We start from the raw sequence: 21,752 nt of genomic DNA, 5'->3' as shown, positions 1-21,752 counted from the left end.
TGTCACCATGTTTGTAAAATCTGGCAAAGGTAAAAACTAAATCCCGTTCTGTTTTTTCTGTCAATAATGAATCATATCTTGTTTTAAGACTAAGTTTTTTCTCCAGATAGCTCTTCTGTTGGGGTCATAGCATACTGACGATCAGTTTCCTGTATAGATCTGATAAGTTTCTCCTGTGTTCGCTTTTTTATTTATTATGTGAGGCAGAGTATGATATTATTTCTCCCCTTATTACAACATTGAATGTTTCCCATAATAATGATGGTGATACAGAGTCGCTTTTATTAGTTAGTAGAAAATTGTCAATCGCACATGTTAAAAATTGGCAGAATTTTGCATCTGAAAGTAAAGTAAAGTGTTTAGTCTCCAACTGGCTGTGCTAGGTGCTTGTAAGAAAAACAAGTATCAAGAATTACAGGGGCGTGATCTGATTTAAGCAAGTCTATTTTAAAGGAACCCTCCACTTTTTTGGGAAATAGGCTCATTCTCCAACTCCCCCCCGAGTTAATAAGTTGAGTTTTACCGTTTTGAAATCCATTCGGTCATTCTCCTGTTCTGGTGATATCACTTTTAGCATAGCTTAACATAAATCATTGAATCCTATTAGACCAGTAGCATCGCGTTCAAAAATGACCATCGAGTTTCCATATTTTTCCTATTTAAAACTTGACTCTTCTGTAGTTATATCGTGTACTAAGACCAGCGGAAATGTAAAGCTGCGTTTTTTAAGGCCGATAAGATTAGGAACTACACTCCCATTCCGGCATAATAGTAAAGGAAGTTTGCTGCGTAACATGTCCGAAGCAGGCGAAGTAATATCACACAGTGCCTAAAATTAGTTCCCAGCTAGGCGTAATTCCGGTTGTTGCAGCTGTCAGAGTTGCAGCTGGTAAATTGTTAGTGGCTGGATTTACCATTGTGCGATTAGCTATGGATATGTGCATTGTAAGGGGCTGTGATAGTAAGTCGAAGATGTACTCTACTACCATGTTTCATAGAATTCCCACGAAAAAAAAGCTATTCCAACTGATGACTCAATTGACATGGATCTCAAAACACCGTTAGAAACGATCAAGAAATGGCGTGTTTGCTCCGAGGATTTTGAACCAGATGACTATTTGGATAGTTTTACTGGTACTACAGCACGGCGTCTAATGGACATGGCCATCCCAACAATCTTCAGAGAACAGACAGGACAACAAGGAGCATCGTCCATGGCTGTAAGTGTAACATGATTAATTGCTATTGTTGTTGGCTAACATTACCTGTGAAATGCAACCCCTGACGACTAGGTTTGGGCGAACAGTTGGCTTACAGTATTTGCAAGGACCAAATTCCACGTGTGATTGATAAAGAAAGTTACTGCGAACGGTCGGTGATGTTTTAAAGTGAGTTTTGAGTAAAAGTGTACATCATGAATATAAGTCTGAAAATGCAAACTGACGGTATGCATTCAAAATCTTTATATTATATATTGTAGTGGTTGCAGGAATAAATTACTCTTGCGAAAGCTGGCCATTAGGTCCACTCGGCGTGTGACGTTTTTTCCAGTTTATTTTGTCAAACCGGAAAAAATAAATCTACTTCTGCAGGATGCAGCATTGCATCCAAGTCCTCGGATGTTGCGACACATGCCACTTCCTCATCAGGTAGATCCACTCTTGCCATCGATGTCAATACCAGTATGACAAAACCAAAGTCACGTTGGATATGTTGACGGAAGTAAGCATTTGCACATGTGCTGCGTGATATTACAGCGCCTGCTTTGGACATGTTACGGCAACAAACTTCCTTGACTATTACGCCGGAATGGGAGTGTAGAAAACCGGCCTAGGAAACCGCAGCTTTACATTTCCGCTGGTCTTAGTACTTGATATAACAGAAGAAGATATATACTGAAGAGTAAAGTTTTAAATAGGACAAATATCGAAACTCGTTGGTCATTTTTGAACACGATGCTACTGGTCTAATAGGATTCAATGATTTATGCTAAGCTATGCTAAAAGTGATATCGCCAGAACAGGAAAATGACCGAATGGATTTCAAAACAGTAAAACTCAACTTATTTACTCGGGAGTTGGAGAATGAGCCTATTTCCAAAAAAAGTGAGTGTTCCTTTAATACAGCGAGATACACACACAGCATACCGTTTTCATATCAAACCTTCTAAATTATAAAACAACACTTAAAGGGAATATAAAATAGTCAATTTTAGAACAGCAATGTCGTTGCACAATGCATCTCCTAAGCAGAAGAAAGATGAAATCTTCTAAACTCTGAAGTAACACATAACATTTCACAAGCGAGCAACACTTGCTCCATCTCTGATTAGATCAAACGTTCAGCAGTTGTTGACCACAAGCGAACATGTTCCCACCTGCGACAACATCAGACTGTGTCTAAAACTTATCTGAAGCTAAAGCAGAAGTTTGAAACCTTAATGATTCTAAATCATTTGCTAAATAATCTAAAAATCATTCAAAACATCTTTCAGCAATTCCCTTCTTTACATCCTCTTGCTTAATCAATCAAAACCTCCCCAAAAAAGAGGATTTGCTGATGTTCTGACCCTGTTGAAAAAAACAGCATATGCTGGTTAGGTTTGTTTTGGTGCTGGGATGCTGGTTTTAGCTGGTTTATGCTGGTCCTTTTTGTTTCTCTGCAATTGTTCTATAAATAAATCATCATAATAATAGTTTACCTGGTTCATTTTTACTGTTCCTTAGTGAGATTAGCTCAGGAGATTGTGCACCTTATTTTGTATGTTGTAGCTTATTGTAGCTTTGTTTTTCTGTTGAAATCTCTATTTTACTATCACTCTCTGTTGTTTAAAGTGATAAAATATAGCTTAATTCCCACCACATTTCTGATATTATCCATCAAACTAATCTGATGGATCTGATCGTTCAGTTTTATTCTATAATCGTGAGTGCAGCATGTTAGCATTCCATTAGCCGTTAGCTAGCCATTTGTGTCTACTACCACTTTCTTTTCTTCTCTCGCTTTGTTGTTTCTCCCCCTGCTCTGTTCTTCACGAGTTCATCAAACAACAGTGGCAAGTTGGAATTGTTATATAATCACGGTGAGTAATGACTTCTTCTCTGGCTATTGTTGTTTGCGCCGCTTGTCACATGTACAGCTTATCTATCTCTGTGTATCTTCTCCTTTGTATAGTTGCTGCATTGATCATAGCTCAGCAGACTTTCTCTAAAATGGGAATGCCAATTTAATTTAAGTTTCTGCATCTACAAAACTCTTCTCATATTGATCACATGTCTTCTCTTCGGTGTGGATCCTCTCATGCTTCTTCTGTTGAAATGGCCATTTGAATCTCGTCACAGTGTGAACACTGGTAAGGTTTTTCTCCAGTGTGACTTCTCTGGTGCTGTTTCAGTTCAGAATCTGTAATAAACAATCCAGACGTGAAAAGGTCTTTCCACAAAATGTACACATGTGAGGCTTCTCCTTTGAATGATCTTGCAGGTGGTCCCTCAATGAATCTGGAATAGAGTTAAATTGTGTTTCTCCAGAATGACAATGCAGATGTAATTTAAGTGTGTTTGCTTGTGTAAAACTCCTTTCACATTGATCACGTGTATGGTTTTCTCCAGTTTGAATTCTCATGTGATAAAAGACACGAGGGAAGGTGGAAGTTTTTTTCGCCTCTTGTTCACAGTGAGCAACTCAAGATTTATCTTCAAGATTCATTCATCTACAAGATTCATCTTCAGTTTTGTCATGTTGTTTCTCCTCCGGTTCATTCAGTTTTTTTGCTCTCCTCATTCTCTTCCAACAAGTCTTAAATTTTAAGTCTAAGTTTTTTGGCCTGCTGAATACCAACTCAGCCTTGAGTTGTGGTTATGAACAAGGGTGGAGTTTTTTTTTTTCCATCTGGAGAAGGTCAGTGCTGCTGATCATTTTATATAGCTATCAGTTAACATCAGCATAATGTTATAAATATAATTATAAATAAATAAAATTAAGACTTTTAAGACCTACACAAATACTTCATACCATATAAGCAGGGTGGGGCAATCTCTATGGTAACATTAAACCATACAATGTGATTTACAATTCAGATATAGGTTTTTACAAAAACAAAGTTTTATGAAATGATAGACTTCACACTTCAGTCTTAATGCTATGAGATTTATTTAATAAAAGCAAAAGATATCAGGTATAGCTATAAGCATGGATAGAGAGAAAAAGCGAGAGAGAGAGAGAAAAAAGAAGAAAACACAACCAACAATCGAGGACTTTTCCCAAAGGTTAAATCGACAATGGTTAGCTGCATGCATGGTAGCAGGTGGTTGGGCAACACATCAGTCTGGCCGGATATCGATCATCATGGGAAGAGTTGTCAGCAACCATGTGGGTTCTGACATGGACCTGGAGAGTATCAGTAGTCAGATTTAGTCTGTCCATTCAGTGGCATTCAAACTCATAACCAGCACACAACACGCAAAGCATGAACCACAAGGTTTACTTTTAGAGCTAGTTGTATTCCAAATATTATTAATCTTTATTTTGAAAAGCAATGTGTTTGTGGTGCTATTGTGCATATCCAGGTACTTTGCCATTGGAATATGTAAAACACTCAAAAACTGTGTGTTGAGGACCCAAGCGTCAATATAACATATACCTTTATATGGAGGTGAGCATTTACGTCCACATAGAGTCTTGCAGCATTTCTGTTTTCTGGGACAGTCAACATCATGGTTGCAAAACTTGCCACACACTTTTACTTTCAATTTGTTTGGACACACTCCTGGCTTTTCTGTTACACAAACATGACAGGGAAACCAGATCACTGAATACTGAATGACTCAATCACTGTAAAGGGGGAAAAAGCTGACCAGTACATTAGTATAACATACGTCTAGGAGGCAAACACTGAAATCCACATCCGTTGCGGCAGCATTTCAGATGTCTCGGACAGTCTCTGTCACAGGTACACTTCTTGCCACACCGTCCTGGTTTATAAAGATTTCTTCGTGGACACCGTCCTGGCTTCACTGATGTACAAAACACATAAAAAGAATAACCATAATCAACTAATTAAAAACAAACAAACAAACAAAAAACAGTCCTGTTCATATATTTCATATAGTTCATACATCAAATGCTGTAATGTAGTCAAATAATTAGGTATACAATTAGGTGCCATATAACAGTGGTTCTCAATTCTGGTCCTGGGGGACCCCTGCTCTGCACATTTGGCATGTCTACCTTGTTTAACACATCTAATTGAGCTCATCATCTCATTAAGTAAGAGATCCATGAACCGAACTAACAAGTTCATGATCTCAATTAGGTGTGTTAAATAAGGGAGACATGCAAAATGTGCAAAGGTTCCCCATGACCAGGATTGAAAACCAATGTCATATAATACCAAAAGAGGTTCCCATATGATTACGAGCCAAAGAACCACTGTTGGGTAGGCCACCGGACTACCATTTTATATAAGCAACATGGCACCTTTTATGCACCATTTTTGTTTAGAGTGTATACCATCACAACCAGGTAATATGTATTTTTAAGCATCTTAATATAATAACAGGTTTAAACGCATCAAAGGTCAGAAAACATTGTAATTTTTTTCAAAATATACAGCTGCTAATCTGTAAACACATAAAACAATAATGGTGGATATGTTAGCCAAATGTTAACATGACTAACTGATGAAACAACAAAGTTTGTAAACCAAAATATACCTAAGTTACATTCTTTATTATTAAACAAAATAATTAGAACAACAACAACAGTCTACATTTATCGACACATTCTTAGTAGTCATAGTGCACTGTAATAAGTTTACACCAGTTTTAATTTAAGTTAAGTGCTAAATTTAGCAGCTGTCTTAAGGATTTAAGTTAAATCAACTTAAGTCATTTAAACTCACAAGTTATATCAATTAATTTTTATTGTAATAAGTTAAAATTACTTGCAGTTTTAAGCTGATTTAACTTAAAATCTTAAGGCAGCTGCTGAACTTAGGTTTTTAAGTTGAATCTGGTGAAAACCTTTTTACAGTGTGGGTTCTCGGCGAATTATTAGAAATATTTCAGTAAGAGAGTAAATAAATAGTCAAGGTTTACCTAAAAACCTAAAGCTGCACTAGGTATAAATTACACATGAGCACAAAAAACTAGATATTTTGAGCACTGAAAAAATAAAACACATAATGTATCAATCGTACTTACAGGTTGTGGTTCGGAGACACTTGTTGGTCCAAATAAAGAAGGTACAGACTTATCTTTCATGGACAAGTGTTTAATAAATCCGGTGTTGAACTCGCCAAAATTAGAAAAGCAGTCCTTGATAAAATTATGAGCACTCAACAAAAGGTTTAAATTGCATTGCTGTGGTATTGTGGAATATACGTGGTATATATGGTTTACACTGAAGGATAGCTATGTAACTAACTGCAAAAAAAAAAAAAAAAAATATATATATATATATATATATATATATATATATATATATATATTTTTTTTTTTTTTTTTTTTTTTTTTTTTTTTTTCAAAAACCCATATGACCTGCTTTTTAAGCATTTTCATACTCAAGAAAGAATCAAAATATAGTAATAACAAATTTGAAGAAAAACAGACAGAACACATTAAACCCAAGCGGCTATTTGAACAATTGGCTTGTTAGGTAGTACTTAGTTAATGTTATAAGTTATAATTAGCTCCTATGCTAAATTGAATAGAGCTGTTAAACGGGTAAAGTACAAATCATTTGGAAAATTTAACAAAAGGACTTCAGTAGTGATCTATCAGATGTCAAATAGACTTCAAGTAGATGTCTTTAAGTTTAGTTTTATAGCGCTTTTCACTATGCAAATCATCTGTGTAAAACTGACATCTTACAGACCTCTGTCAGATGTTTGTACACAGCAGATGCTTTTCAGATCAAGTGATCTTTAACAGACATCTTGCAGACGTACAGTAGTAATGGCATACATACCTGAGAACTTGTTTCCCAAATCAGCGAATCCTAAATAAAATAAAATAAATAAATAAATAATAAACAATAAACAGTGCTTATCTTTGTCATTGTGTTTTCCTTGTACTATGGAAAACTATAAACAAATAACAACTTAGATTTAGATATAAACCATATTAAACTTATTAAACTGCATTTACAGCTGGAAGATGTTTTTTTTTCCCTTATAGACATCTGTCTGATGTTTGCACACAGCAGATGCTTTCCAGATCAACAGACATCTTGCAGATGTACAGTAATGATAATATACATACCTGCTGCCTCTTTATCCAAATCATTGGCTCCTAAACAAAAAACAAACAAACAAACAAACAAAAAATTAAAATTTTTGTCATTGTTTTCCTTTTATAATGGAAAACTATAAACACATTACAATGTATGATTTAGATATAAACTTTAATAAACTGATTAAACCATTTACGTCTGGAAGATGTATTTTTTTTAGAGTGTTTACTCATCTGCAATAAAACTAGGACATTTCCTATCAGATGTCAAATAGACATCTTTAAGATGTTTAAAATTTCAATTGTATGTAAAACTGACAACTTACAAATGTTTGTACACAGAAGATACTTTCCAGATCAAGTGATCTTTAACAAACATCTTACAGATGTACAGTAGTGCTGACATACATACCTGCTGACTCTTCCTCCGAATCATCGGCTCCTAAATAAATAAATAAACAATGCTTATCTTTGTCACTGTGTTTTCTTTGTACTATAGAAAACTATAAACACATAACAACTTATGATTTTGATATAAACCTTTATTAAACTGATTAAACATCTGGAAGTTTTTTTTTTTTTTTTACAGACATTTGTAAACAGCAGATGCTTTCCAGATCAAGTGATCTTTAACAGACATCTTACATACACACAGTAGTGATGGCATACATACCTGCTGGCTCCCCCAAATCATCATCTCCTAAATAAATAATAATAAAAAAAAAAAAATCAACAATGCTCATCTTTGTCATTGTGTTTTCCTTTTGCTGTGGAAAACTATAAAGACATTACAACTGATTTAAACTTTCTTAAACTGAATAACCTGCATTTACATCTGGAAGATGTTTTTTGTTTGTTTGCTTTTTTGTCTGTTTGCTGTGCAAATGCTTTTCAGATCAAATGATCTTTAACAGACATCTTACAGACGTACAGTAGTGATGGCATACATACCTGCTTCATCCAAATCAACGGCACCTAAATAATAAAAAATAAATAAATAAAATAAACAATGCACATCTTTGTCATTGTGTTTTCCTCTTACTGTGGAAAACTTAAAACACATAACAACTTATGATTTAGATATAAACTTTAATAAACTGATTAAACTGCATTTATCTGGAAGATGTTTTTTAGAGTTGCTTATCTGCAATAGAACTATACAACACTTCCTAGCAGATGTCAAATAGACGTCTATTAGATGTCCTTAAGATGTTTACGATTTAGAAAGTATGCAAAACTGACATCTAACAGATATCTGTCAGATGTTTGCACACAGCAGATGCTTTCCAGATCAAGGGATCTTTAACAGACATCTTGCAGACGTACAGTAGTGAAGGCATACATACCTGCTGCCACCTTATCCAAATTGTCAGCTCCTAAATAAAATAAATAAATAAAAAAATAAACAATGCTCATCTTAATCATTATGTTTTCCTTGTACGATGGAAAACTCTAAACATATAACACCTTATGCTTTAGATATAAACTTTATTAAACTTATTAAACTGCATTTACATCTGAAAGATGTTTTTTTTTTTTTTTTTTTTTTTTTACAGACATCTGTCAGATTTTTGTACACAGCAGATGCTTTTCAGGTCAAGCAATCTTTAACAGACATTTTGCAGACGTACAGTAGTGATGGCATACACACCTGGTGTCACTTTATTCGAATTAACGGCTCCTAAATAATGTGTTTTCCTTGTATATGGAAAACTATACTGCCCTCCAAAGGCAAAGCGCAGTAACTACACATTTGGTCAAAATTGAGTTAAGGCTTAAAATGGACTTTGTGACAACTGTTTTGTCTTGTGGCAAAGTCTTCTGGATCAATTTTGTCCCGTTTCAGAGAAATGTTCAGAGAAATGAGAGTGTCAACATGTTTGACTAGCTGTTGTAAAAACTTTAAAGACATTTTTCGCGTAGATACTGCACTTTGCCTTTGGAGGGCAGTATAAACACATTACAAATTATGATATAGATATAAACTTTATTAGGCTATTTAAACTACACCAACATACAAAATTAAACTGGACATCTGTATTGTATATTTATATGTTCTGGCATGTGCCTAGTCATATTTTCTTTGCGCTGCGTAATGAAGTTAAAAGACCTCACCTTTGACAAGACCTTTGGCCAGACAGAACAAAACAGCAATCAGCAAGAAGGACACTCGTGCTGCCATCCTCTCGACTTGCAATCTCACAATGGAAAATGCACTGAATTGGTAGGTCACAAAGGTTTTGAGGTGCTTTTTAAAGAGTCAGGGAGGTCTGACGTAGCTCCAGTCCTGAAACTGACCTGCCTGTATAGGCCAGTGGCCTGATCTTAACAACACTGATTGACTAGGAGTGTTTAGGTGAGTTCCAGATCGGAATTACTGTTATTTTAAGATACCAACTTCACATTGTTAAAAAGCATACACATACTTTATATACATAATTACAACTTGTGAACTGGGAGTTTTCTGAGAGCTGCAACTTGCAACTGAACACTTCAGATTCATTAGGCCTTATGTTTAGGCGATGATAGTGTGAGTCCAGCCCCAAGGGTGTGAACAGCTCCAAGTAGGTTAAGTGTTTTAATATCAAAATCACAGTAATTAGAACATGGCGCCAATGCAGCATTTGATAACGGATTTGTCTCTTTGTATCTTTTTGTTTTCTTTCAGAGTTTTAAACAGGAGGATAAGGAAGTGTAAGGTGTTATTAAATTTTCTGTGAAAAGTTTCCCCATTAATTATCTAAGCTTTATATCATTATAAAAGCTTATATAAACCTTTATTTATCTATAATTTGTGAATTTACCCTGTTCTTCTACTTCATTTTTACTACATTAAACATGATACGTGGCCATATCCCTCAAACCCGCAACCTTTAGGTTACAAGTCGAACTATTAGGCCAAGACTACCCAATTTACAGGTGCATCTTAATGAATTAGAATGTTGTGGAAAAGTTACATTTATTTCAGTAATTCAACTCAAATTGCAAAACTTGTGCATTGAATAAATTCAATGCACATAGACTGAAGTAGTGTCTTCTCAACAAATTAGAATACTTCATAAGACCAATTAAAAAAAAATTGTGAATTGTTGGTCTTCAGGAAAGTATGTTTATTTACTGTGTATGTACTCAATACTTGGTAGGGACTCCTTTTGCTTTAATTACTGCCTCAATTCATCGTGGCATGTGATTGAACAAAAATTTTAAGAAAAATTTAGACTTTTGTGACAGAAAAATGCAGAAAAAATATATATGGTGTTTGTTTGGCACCTGGAGGCTGTTTGTGGTATAACGCCCTAAACAATCTTTCAAAGGAACCTTAATTTTTTTCATATCAACTTCAAATTTGGAACATAACTTATTTAGATGTGAGGCTTCAATTTGATATCAAATATAGGATAAAACCTGTTATATAAAATATGTATTTTATATCAAATATAATAAAAATTGTACAGTGCATTTTGTTTACAGTAAATTTAAACTTCTATAATTTTTTGATACATTATTATTTAAATTTTTTTTGAAGAAAAAAAAAATCCACTTCTGCAATAATCTTCTGATTGTCTTCTTTAAAAAGAGACCAACTTTAGATCTGTATTCCAAAGTGTTCATGAATTACAACTATTGAAGTTTGGATAGTGCACTTAAATGCTTATTTTAGAAAATGTGGGTGACAGTTAAAGGGTTAAAACGACCAGCTGGTGGAGCTTGAAAACGCTTTGATGGCATAGTGTTTTCACAGGTGCTTTAGTTGCTAAGGTTTGAAATATCCATGGCAACAATGTATTACTAGTTAAAAAAAATTATATATATAATAATTAAAATTTCAAACAGACAGCAAGGCCAATAAACTTTTAATTATTTTGGCAGTGCATCAAAATTCAGTGTCATCAGTTTGCCAAAAAGAACAGAACATTTTACTGGCCATTTACGCGTGGTAGGGCGTAGGTGTACATCTCTACTTTCGTACCAACTAACATTTTGAAAATACGAACATTTTCATGAATTTGAAAGTTTACATCAGAACGGCTTTACAAATGATTTACAGGAATATTCACTCTGCTCGTGTTTCATGAATGAGGCCCAATAAGAATCTAAACATCAAACGGTGTCCAAACTCGATCTTGGAGGACCGGTGTCCTGTAGTTTGGCTCCAAGACTAATTAGACACACCTGCACCAGCTAATCAAGCTCTTACTAGACATACTAGAAATTTCCCAGCAGGTGTGTTGAGGCAAGTTTGAACTGAACTCTGCAGGACACCGGCCCTCCAGGACAGAGTTTGGCCACCCTTCATATAGATATATACCTACTTATAGTGTAAATCTAAAAACACATAAACTGAGAATAAGCTCTTTTGAACAAAAACAGATGTTTTCTGACCATTACATCCAGTAGTGGTTTATTATTATTGCCATATGAGCATGTAATACTATCGTCATGGCAAAAGCTGAGTTGCAATAATACAAATGTATCATAAACACAAAATTAAAACCAAGCTAACTGAAAAAATACAGCAGTTAAAATGACCTAATACATCCATTCTTGTACTGCTACCCTTATTAAGACAAACTAATCCCGGTTCATCCATTACTTCCTCAATTATGGTACCATTAAAATCAATAAAAGCACCCCTTCACAGGTTATTTACAATCTTTTTATCATCTCTGCATGTCAACTGGAGACTTCGATCTGTGTCAGATAGGAGTAAAAAATGGGATTTTTTGTGCCAGTGTAAAGTCAGCCAATGTATAAGCTGTGATAAATGTATTCCCACAATCGAGGCACATTTGATTTCTCACACCACTGTCACTTTCCTGGTGTATTTTTGAAGCACCCTGCTGAGTAAAACTCTTTCCACACAGAAAACATATTTGAGGCTTTTCCTTTATATCGTTGCTGAACTGATAACAGTTCAACGGTCTTTCTCCAAAATGGGAATGCAAATGTAATTTAAGAGTTTCTGCATCTGCAAAACTCTTCTCACATTGATCACATTTATTCTGGTCAGTGTGGATCCTCTCATGCTTTTTCTGTTGAAATGGCCAGTTGAATCTCTTGTCACAGTGTGAACACTGGTAAGGTTTTTCTCCAGTGTGACTTCTCTGGTGCCGTTTCAGATCAGAATCTCTAATAAAGGTCTTCCCACAATTTTCCCAAAAACACATATAATTTTTCACACCGCTGTGTCTTCTCTGGTGCATTCTAAAACTGTCCAGACGTGAAAAGCTCTTTCCACAAAACGTACACATGTGAGGCTTCTCCTGTGAATGATCTTGCGGGTAGTCACTCAGGGAATCTGGTGGCCTTTCACCAGAATGAGAACGCAGATGTAATTTAAGTGTAGTTGCTTGTTTGAAACTCTTCCCACACTGATCACATGCATATGTTTTTTCTCCAGTGTGGATCCTCTCGTGTGCTTTTAGTTGTCCTGATTGACTAAATCTCATTTCACAGTGTGAACACTCGTAATGTTTTTCTCCAGTGTGAATTTTCTGATGTGATTTTTTGCCTTTTGTTCGCAGTGAGCAGCTCAAAGATTCATCTTCAGTTTTCACATGATGCTTCTTCTCTGCTTCATTCAGTTCTTTGCTCTCCTCATTGTCTTCTATCAAGTCTATAAGTAAAGTTAATATTCAAAGTTAATTTTTATATAATAAAGGTGGAGTTTTTCCATCTGGAGAAGGTCAACTTTGCTGTTCATTTTATATAGCTATTAGCTAACATCTGCATTAGACATTTAAAGTCATTTAGCTCTAAATTCACTTTCAGACTGCAATGAGTGTTTGAAAATAACTTCTGTTTGTGATCCATAATGGATTCTCACTACTTGTATAAGGCAGAATTACATTATTCATATGCAATGCAAAAGGCTATGAACACCATTACTGCTGTAAACAGTAAATACAAAACACTGCAAATGTATTTGGTCACATATTTTATATGTCAGTGTGTTCAGACCAGCTGATATCCATATTTAACTGTGTATATATATATATATATATTTTTTTTTTTTTTTTCCTCAGGATTTTTGTTCTGGATCTTCCACTAAAATAATAATGCTATATTATTAAATGGAGAATCAGATGGAGAAATGATAGAAATCATCATTCTTTAATGAAATGTGATGTAATCATACGGATTTTTTTTTATGTGCATGCTTGTGTACTACTGCCCATGTTGTTTTGTATTGTATTGTATTACAGATAAACAGAAACATACGTAAATATGTACATATGCCCTCTTTTTGTGCATGAAATAGCAGTAATACCACTTCATTTATGCTTAATCAATGTGCATTCATTGTAAAACAATGGTATAACATAAATGCAGGTTTTTAATCTAGTTTTTAAAAAGAGGGCAAGCAAATGGACACTTTTATTATGTCTGTTATCATGTTCCATTTTATTGAAAGAAAAAGGGGTTTTCCAAGAATATATGTTTTGTTTGAGAAACAGCCTATTAAATCATAAAACTATTACTTTATTATTACATAAAAAATGCGTTTTAAAATTAGACAAAGTAGCTACAGGACCAAAAACTTCACTAAAGGAATTGTTGACCACTGCATTTACTTAAGTTAATTAAGCCAAATGAACAGGCTATGTTATACTGACTGACTGACTGACCGACTACAGCCATTAAATCTTAAAAAAAAAAATAACTCTAATATTTCACAGCATCATTACTTAAAGAATCAAGAATAAATACCAACCAAGGGGTTCTTTCGTATCTTCATGCTTCGCTCTGAAGGGTTCTGGGTCACTTTTAATCTCACCGTAATCTTCAATAAACTCTGTTTTTAGCGATTTATGTTCTTCTTGGTCCTCTGAATGCATGACTTGCACGCGTAAATACTAGCTGCTTTGAAAAAAAAAACTGGTTTGTACTGTTTCAAGAACTTAGCAAATCTTTTGTTTTCAAACAGCAGCGCGCCTCTTCGCTTCTTTCTTCTTCTGGTGTTTTAGGCGGCCTGCAAACCTACGTAAAATGCGTTTGCGCCATCTACTGGTCGGTAGTGCGGAGCGCACAGTTTAATAAGGAGGTAAAGTAATGATAAAAAAGGGTAGAAAAGACGAAATACTTTACATACATTATTTGTTATCTTTTTAAAATATGCAAACATTTCATCATATACTATTGATTGCCTTTATCAGTTTTGCTTATTTTACTTAGGATGATACAATTCCCCTCAGACCTTATTGTATAGCTACTTTTTTTTTCTGTTTAGTGCAAACTGTAATTTTGTCAGTCTCTATTGCCATAGCTAATTCCCTCACCCCCAAAGGTTCTGTACTTGGTATAAATGTATTTCTTTAATTCCATTATTTCACATTAATTTGCTTTTTTATTTCTACAATACTGATATTAATCTCTTAATTTTGGCTTCACTTATTACTACCTTGATTTTATCTTGCGATTGTAGTGCTGTCTTTGGAGTGAGTCTCAGCCAAAAGGCATGTGATTTTGCTAAATGAGGCTTTTAAAAATGCAAAACACACTGTACAAATGTATAAACTTAATTAATAAACAACATTTGGAGGTTGCATTTAACAGACAATGCATTACTTTCTCAAATAAATGATACCAATAAAATCAGTTTAAAAAGTATTATCATTAGAATCTTCTATATTTTCAGGTGTCTCTTTTCTGAGTTTATTATCCCAGATAGCACACGTACATCTGCAAAATGTCTTTTAAAGACTCAGTAGGCAAAAAAAAAAAAAAAAAAAAATGATCCTACTAAATAAATAAATAATAATAAATACTTACATTTCACATTATTACAAAAATAAAAATAAAATAAAATTGAGTGGCTGGGATATTCAGAAATGTTTTGTTTATTTTCAATAATCTTTATATATTCTAACAAATGCTGCAGAGGGCGGCAAAGGCCAGGTGATGTTTCATTTTGCAGCATGATTCAAGGACGTTTAAATCAATTTAATTTTATGGCCAGGTGCAAACTCAGAGCGAGGGTTAAATACTTTTATTTTAAAACTGCGACGTACAACAACTCGCATATTTAGAAAATGTTGATGTATTCTCCTTTGCTGGCATAACTTTACAAATTATTTATTTTACAAATCTAATTAGCCTAGATAACGCAGACCGTTTCCCCTGATAAACGTTTAGCAATACAAAAAAATCATACAAGCTTTATCAAAGGCGTTTACCACAAACTCAACTTCATATTAATATCGCGAGACCGCTTTTCACCACTAGGGTAATCATTGTCACGTAATAACGCGCTGCATTGGTCGTTTTGCGTGGAAAAAAAAAATGTTTTATCGAAAAAAAGAACACTTATTTCAATGGGGTTTCCAGAATCTAAATTTCAAAAAGTCAAATTTAAGAACTTCAAACACCTTGTACGAACCCTGTTTCCAGTCATTGTTCAGTGGGTCATAAGTGTCTCTCAGTTTTCTCAGAGGCATTTGACGTTTTGCAACGCTTATTCCCACAATTTATAACACTAAAATATTTAGACATTATATTTGTAATAGAAAATATTACAGATTTGTGCCTTTGTTTCACAGTTGATAAAGAAAAGGAAGATACTGAACCTCAACAGAAACAACAACAAGCCATTGGAGACTGCTGCAACTATAAATACCCATGTTGATGAGTGTGACTTATAAAATTTAAAGACAATCCTACATTTGATACTGGATATCAAGATTATATATATATCTTCTTCTTATTTTCTGTTTATTGGAGGTTGGCAGATCAGCTTTAGATGCATTAGCACCACCAACTGAAAAAAAAAAAAAAAAAAAAAAACTCTAGAAGACATTTATCTCTCAAGAGATTAAACCAACATAATTACCACCTTTGGTCATTAAAAATTAACTGATAATTCATTGAGAATTAACAGAGATTTAGGTGATGTCCGCTTTTGTTAAGCTCTTGAAAGGTAGATTTTTTTTCTTTTTCTTTATTTATTTTTTCTTTTGGAATAGTGTATATTTGTAATGGCAAGGACACTGCACTTCACTGCACACTTGTTGTGGCATGTCATGATGGCATTCATCATTAAGTGGGTTGATTTTCTGATCTCATCTAGTGACTAATCTTTGATTATATAACCATCTATTCCTCTGGTTTCACAGACAAGGCTTAAGCCTAGTCCTAGACCAAAATGTAAGTCTAAACTGTTTTAACTTAAAGAAACTTGGTCTTAAAATAGCTCAATGCCCTTGTTTTGTCTCGAGATGCACACCAGTAATGTTTTTTTCTAAGGCATGTTTATAAAAACTACAAAAAATGTCCTAATTAAACTATGGCCTAATCCTGTCTTAGCCATGTCTGTGAAACCAGCCCATAAATTCACATCATCATCATCATCGTCGTCACAGGGCAGGTTGGGGCAATGTCTATGGTAACATTAAACCATAAAATGATATTGGGGAGATAAGGTGATTTACAGTTCAGATACAGGTTTTTACAAAAACAAGGTTATATAGACTTCATATTCATATATTATGCATTATCATCAGGACTAAAAAAAAACAACTACTACCAAACCTTTTGTCTTTAGAGACATATTTAGACTTGTGTAACGGAGGCCAGCTAGTAGGAGCTGTGCGGGTAAACCTCACTCCCCGACGCACTAGCGACCGACGCTAGAGGTTGCAGCCTTTTAGCCTCCTTGTTAGTGCGTCCGCCTCCCGTGCCGGAGACCCATGTTCGAGACCCGCTCGGAGTGGGTGCGGTAGGACCCGGGTGTGAGGGGTTACATTGGTGCCGTGACCCGGATGGGAGTGAGGTTTAGGGGGGTGAGTGTAACGGAGGCCAGCTAGTAGGAGCTGTGCGGGTAAACCTCACTCCCCGATCTCAAGAGACGCACTAGCGACCGACGCTAGAGGTTGCAGTCTTTTAGTCTCCTTGTTAGTGCGTCCGCCTCCCGTGCCGGAGACCCAGGTTCGAGACCCGCTCGGAGTGGGTGCGGTAGGACCCGGGTGTGAGGGGTTACACTTGCTAAATACTGAAAGTTTTTCAAAATTGTAAAAATCAATATTTACACAAACTTCTCTTACATTAGGGTTACCTGGCATTCTTGGTTTAATTTCTGGTAGATTTGTACTTCATATATACACACGCCCACACACAAGTTTCACTAAGCTATGAGATTTCTTTAATGAAAAGGAATGCAAAGGATCTCAGGTATAGCATGGAGAGCAAGAGAGAGAGAAATCGAGGATTTAACCTGATGGTTTAATCGGCATGGTTAGCTGAATGCATGGCCACAGGTGATTGAGTAACACATCTGTCTGGCAGGATACTGATCATCATGGGAAGAGTTGTCAGCACATATTTGGTTTGAGACATGGACCAGGTCTCACTGCATGGATACAGAGATAGTATCAGTGGTCAGATTAGTCTGTCAACTCAGTGGCATTCAAAGTCATAAACAGCACAAAAAAAGCATGAACCACAAGTTTTACTTTTTATTCCAAGTATTATTAATATTTGTTTTGAAAAGCTGTGTTTGAAATGGTGCTATTGTGCAAATGAAATATGTAAAACACTACTGAAATATGTAAAACATTCAAAAACCGTGTGTGTTGTGGACCCAAGCATCTATATAACAAATACCTCTATATGGACGTGTACATTCACGTCCACATCTAGTCCTGCAGCATTTCTGATCTTTTGGACAGTCACTGTCAAAGGAACACAAGTCAGCACACACTCCAAATCCAAGTTTTCTTCTTGGACACATTCCTGGTTTTTCTGCTATATAAACACATGACAGAAACTCATCACTATACAGCTCACTGCATTTGAAAAATAAAAATAAATACATGTGTGTGTGTGTGTGTGCATATATATATATATAGACACCCACATATTAATATCATATAAATACCTCTATATGGAGGCATACACTCATGTCCACATCCATTGCTGCAGCATTTCTCAGTGTTTGGACAGTCACTGTCATATGAACACATCTCAGCACACACTCCATATCCAGATTTTCTTGGACACACCCCTGGCTTTTCTGCTATAGAAACACATGACAGAAACCTCATCACTAAACACCTCACTGCATTTGAGGGGGGAAAAAAGACCCACACATTAATATCATATATATACCTCTATATGGAGGCACACACTGGTGTCCACATCCATTGCTGCAGCATTTCTCATTGTTCGGACAGTCACTGTCACGGAAGCACATCTCGGCACACAAGCCTAGTACGTCAAGTTTGTTTCTTGGACACATTCCTGGCTTTGCTGCTGTGTAAAACACATAACAGAAGATAAAAAAAAAAAAGACATTAATTAAATTGCAGCAGATGCTTTCCAGATCAAGTGATCTTTAACAGACATCTTGCAGACAGTAGTGATGGCATACATACCTGGGAACAATTCTTTATCCAAATCAATGGGTCCTAAATAAATAAACAATATGTATCGATATAAATTTTATTAAACAAATTAAACTCCATTTACATCTGGAAGATGTATTTTTTTTTAGAGTGTTTGCTAATCTGCATATTGTCTATAGAACGTTTCCTATCAGAAGTCATACAGGTCATACTATTAGATGCCTTTAAGATGTTTATGATTTTTAAATTTATGTAAAACTGACATCTTAAAGACGTCTGTCAGATGTTTGTACACAGCAGATGCTTTCCAGATCAAGTGATCTTTAACAGACATCTTGCAGACAGTAATGGCATACATACCTGGTAACAACTCTTTATCCAAATCAAAGGCTCCTAAATAAATGAATAAATAAATAAACAATGTTCATCTTTGTCATTGTGTTTTTTTTTGTACTTTGGAAAACTATAAACTCATAACTTATGATTTAGATATACATTTTTTAAACTGCATTTACATCTGGAAGATGGATTTTTTACATCTGCAATATGTCTATAGGATGTTAATATATGTCTTTAAGATCTGTATGATTAAGAATGTATGTAAAACAGACATATTAGACATCTTTACGGTGTCTTTAACAGATATCTTTCAGACGTACAGTAGTGATGGCATACATACCTGGTAACAACTCTTTATCCAAATCAAAGGCTCCTAAATAAATAAACAAAAAGTGCTCATTTTTGTCATTGTGTTTTCCTTTTAATATAAAAAACTATAAACACATAACAACTTATGATTTAGATATAATCTTTATTAAACGGATTAAACTGCATTTACATTTGGAAAATGTGTTGGGGTTTGTGTGTGTGTGTGTGTGTGTGTGTGTGTGTGTGTGTGTGTGTGTGTGTGTGTGTGTGTGTGTGTGTGTGTGTGTGTGTGTGTGTGTGTACCTGGTATTCATCACGTTATGGGGACCAAATGTCCCCACAAGGACAGTAATACCAGTAGAATTTAACCTTGTGGGGACATTTCTTAGGTCCCCATGAGGAAACAGGCTTAGAAATCATGCACAATGAGTTTTTTTGAGGAAGTAAAAGTGTGCACAATCTCCTGTGAGGGCTAGGTTTAGGTGTAGGGTAGGTGTAGGGCGATAGAAAATACGGTTTGTACAGTATGAAAACCATTACGCCTATGGAATGTCCCCATAAAACATGTCAACCCAACATGTGTGTGTGTGTGTGTGTGTGTGTGTGTGTGTGTGTGTGTGCTTGCTCAACTGCAATAAGTCTATAGAATGTTTCCTATCAGATGTCAAAAAAGACATCTATTAGATGCCTTCTTGCAGACGTACAGTAGAGATGGCATACATACCTGGTGACAAATCTTTATCCAAATCAATGGCTCCTAAATAAATACATAAAAAATAATGCTCAACTTTGTCATTGTGTTTTCCTTGTACTATGGAAAACTATTAACACATAACAGCTTATGATTTAGATATAAACTTTTTTAGGCTATTTCTAAACAACACCAACAAACAAACTGGACATCTGTGTTGTATATTTATATGTTCTGACATGTGCCTAAAGTCATGTATTTACATATTTTTCTTCACACTGTGCAATGAAGTTAAAAGACCTCACCTGTGACGGGTCCTTTGCCCAGACACAACAAAACAGCAATCAGCGAGCTGGACACTAGTGCTGCCATCCTCTCAACCTGCGATCTCACAGTGGAAAAAAAGCTCAATTGGTAAGTCAGGAGGGTTTTAAAGCGCTTTGTGAAATTGCTTTTTTAAAGATCTGAGGTCTGACGCAACTCCAGCCCAGAAACTCATCTGCCTATAGGCTAGTAGCCTGATCTTGGTGCCCCTGATTAACTTGTTTAAGAGTGTTTAGGTGCGTTCCAGACATATCAAAATTACTGTTATTACATAATTTCAATTTGTGAACTGGGAGTTTTCTAAGAGTTACAACTGGCACTACCTGACAACCTCAGATTTGTTTAGGCATTGATAGTGCAACAGTCCAACTCCAAGGGTGTGAACAGCTCCAAGGTAGGTCATGTGTTGTAACCTCAAAATCCCAGTATTACGACATGGCGGAAATGCATTTTTACAGAGTTTTAAACAAGAGGATAAGGATGTGCAAAGTGTGGTAATTACATTTTCTGTATAATTCCCCACAAATTATCTAAGCTTTATATAAATATAAAATTATAAATGCTTATATACGCTTTTAGGCCTTTTTTTAGTCTAATTTGTGAATTGACCCTGTTCTTCTACTTCATGTTTTACTATGTTAAAAGTTATAACATTTATGTTTTTAGAAGACAATGTAGAGCATAGAGCTGTTTATTTAGTAAAAAAAAAAAATAGAAATTTAAAGACAAGTTAAGACAAACTGTTCAAAGTGTTTGTTCCAAATATTAGTGTAAACTAGCATATACAAGTCTGACTTTCTAACGTTAGGCCAAAAATTCCCCATATATATTGCAAGAATTTACAATTATTTCACTATTTTTCCTTTACTTAGATTGCACAAATTATTTATAACTAAGCAAATGCAGATGACACTGTTTTGATTTTAAGTTTTTGTTCAGGTTTTTATGCAGACCCCCCCCCCCCACACACACACACACACACACACACACACACATCCAAAAAAAAAAAAAAAAAAATAATTGCAATGCATCACCTTTCTTACAATATCACAATATACTGTACTGCAACCCCTGCATTGTGATACATATTGTATTGACAAATTATTAGTGAAACACAGACGAAAATGCTCTGTTCAAGCTTCTTCAAAGAATATAAAAATATATTTAATATGTTTGTGTTGAATTGATGTAATAAAATATAATTGTTCAGGTTTTAACACATTATCTGTCCTACATTTTTTAAGATAGCAGTGTTCAGGTAAAATGGTCCAGCCATTCAGCAAAAATGGGCCAGTCAAACAGCAAAGTGCTGTCACGGTGTGTGTAGAGGAGGAGGCGCACAAAGATGAAATGCAATAATAAGTCCTTTTAATGATATCCACAACAGGTAAATACACATAAGATTTATAAGATAAGGGAAACACACAAAGTAACCTTGAGATCCCACAAACAACACTGAACCGAATCCAACTTAAATAGACAGGATAATAATTCATAACAAGGAGAAACCAACACAAA

At 35.1% G+C, this 21,752-nt stretch overlaps 2 protein-coding genes across 2 annotated transcripts in view; both read right to left on the bottom strand.

Annotated features, from left to right (window-relative positions):
* LOC141337961 (uncharacterized) overlaps positions 1-20,341 on the bottom strand; it is a 28,493-nt gene extending 8,152 nt beyond the window's left edge. The window contains exons 1-9 of the mRNA XM_073843535.1: positions 20,216-20,341; positions 19,944-19,976; positions 19,251-19,283; positions 18,932-18,964; positions 18,602-18,634; positions 18,336-18,479; positions 18,106-18,243; positions 17,832-17,972; positions 16,567-16,609 (exon numbers count right to left, since the gene is read on the bottom strand). Of these exons, the coding sequence (XP_073699636.1) occupies positions 16,567-16,609; positions 17,832-17,972; positions 18,106-18,243; positions 18,336-18,479; positions 18,602-18,634; positions 18,932-18,964; positions 19,251-19,283; positions 19,944-19,976; positions 20,216-20,282 (665 nt within the window). The 5' untranslated portion in view covers positions 20,283-20,341. The remainder of the gene's footprint in view (positions 1-16,566; positions 16,610-17,831; positions 17,973-18,105; positions 18,244-18,335; positions 18,480-18,601; positions 18,635-18,931; positions 18,965-19,250; positions 19,284-19,943; positions 19,977-20,215) is intronic.
* LOC141338656 (uncharacterized) lies at positions 11,111-14,157 on the bottom strand. The gene is made up of 2 exons (XM_073844257.1): positions 13,948-14,157; positions 11,111-12,849 (listed from the first exon to the last, which is right to left on the bottom strand). Exons 1-2 carry the CDS (start codon positions 14,069-14,071, stop codon positions 11,930-11,932), a joined length of 1,044 nt encoding a protein of 347 aa, XP_073700358.1. The 5' UTR covers positions 14,072-14,157; the 3' UTR covers positions 11,111-11,929.
* Positions 20,342-21,752: the final 1,411 nt, after the last annotated feature.

Source organism: Garra rufa, chromosome 7 (genome assembly GCF_049309525.1).
Source record: "Garra rufa chromosome 7, GarRuf1.0, whole genome shotgun sequence".
Taxonomy (NCBI): domain Eukaryota; kingdom Metazoa; phylum Chordata; class Actinopteri; order Cypriniformes; family Cyprinidae; genus Garra; species Garra rufa.
The sequence above is the reverse complement of the archived record's forward strand: the minus strand, read 5'-3'. Positions and strand labels throughout refer to the sequence as shown.

Coding starts and splice junctions, on each gene's coding strand:
- LOC141338656 (XM_073844257.1), bottom strand. CDS start 14,071: ATGCATTCAGAGGACCAAGAAGAACATAAATCGCTAAAAACAGAGTTT. Junction 12,850..13,947: donor AGATACGAAAGAACCCCTTG/GTTGGTATTTAT, acceptor CTTTACTTATAG/ACTTGATAGAAGACAATGAG.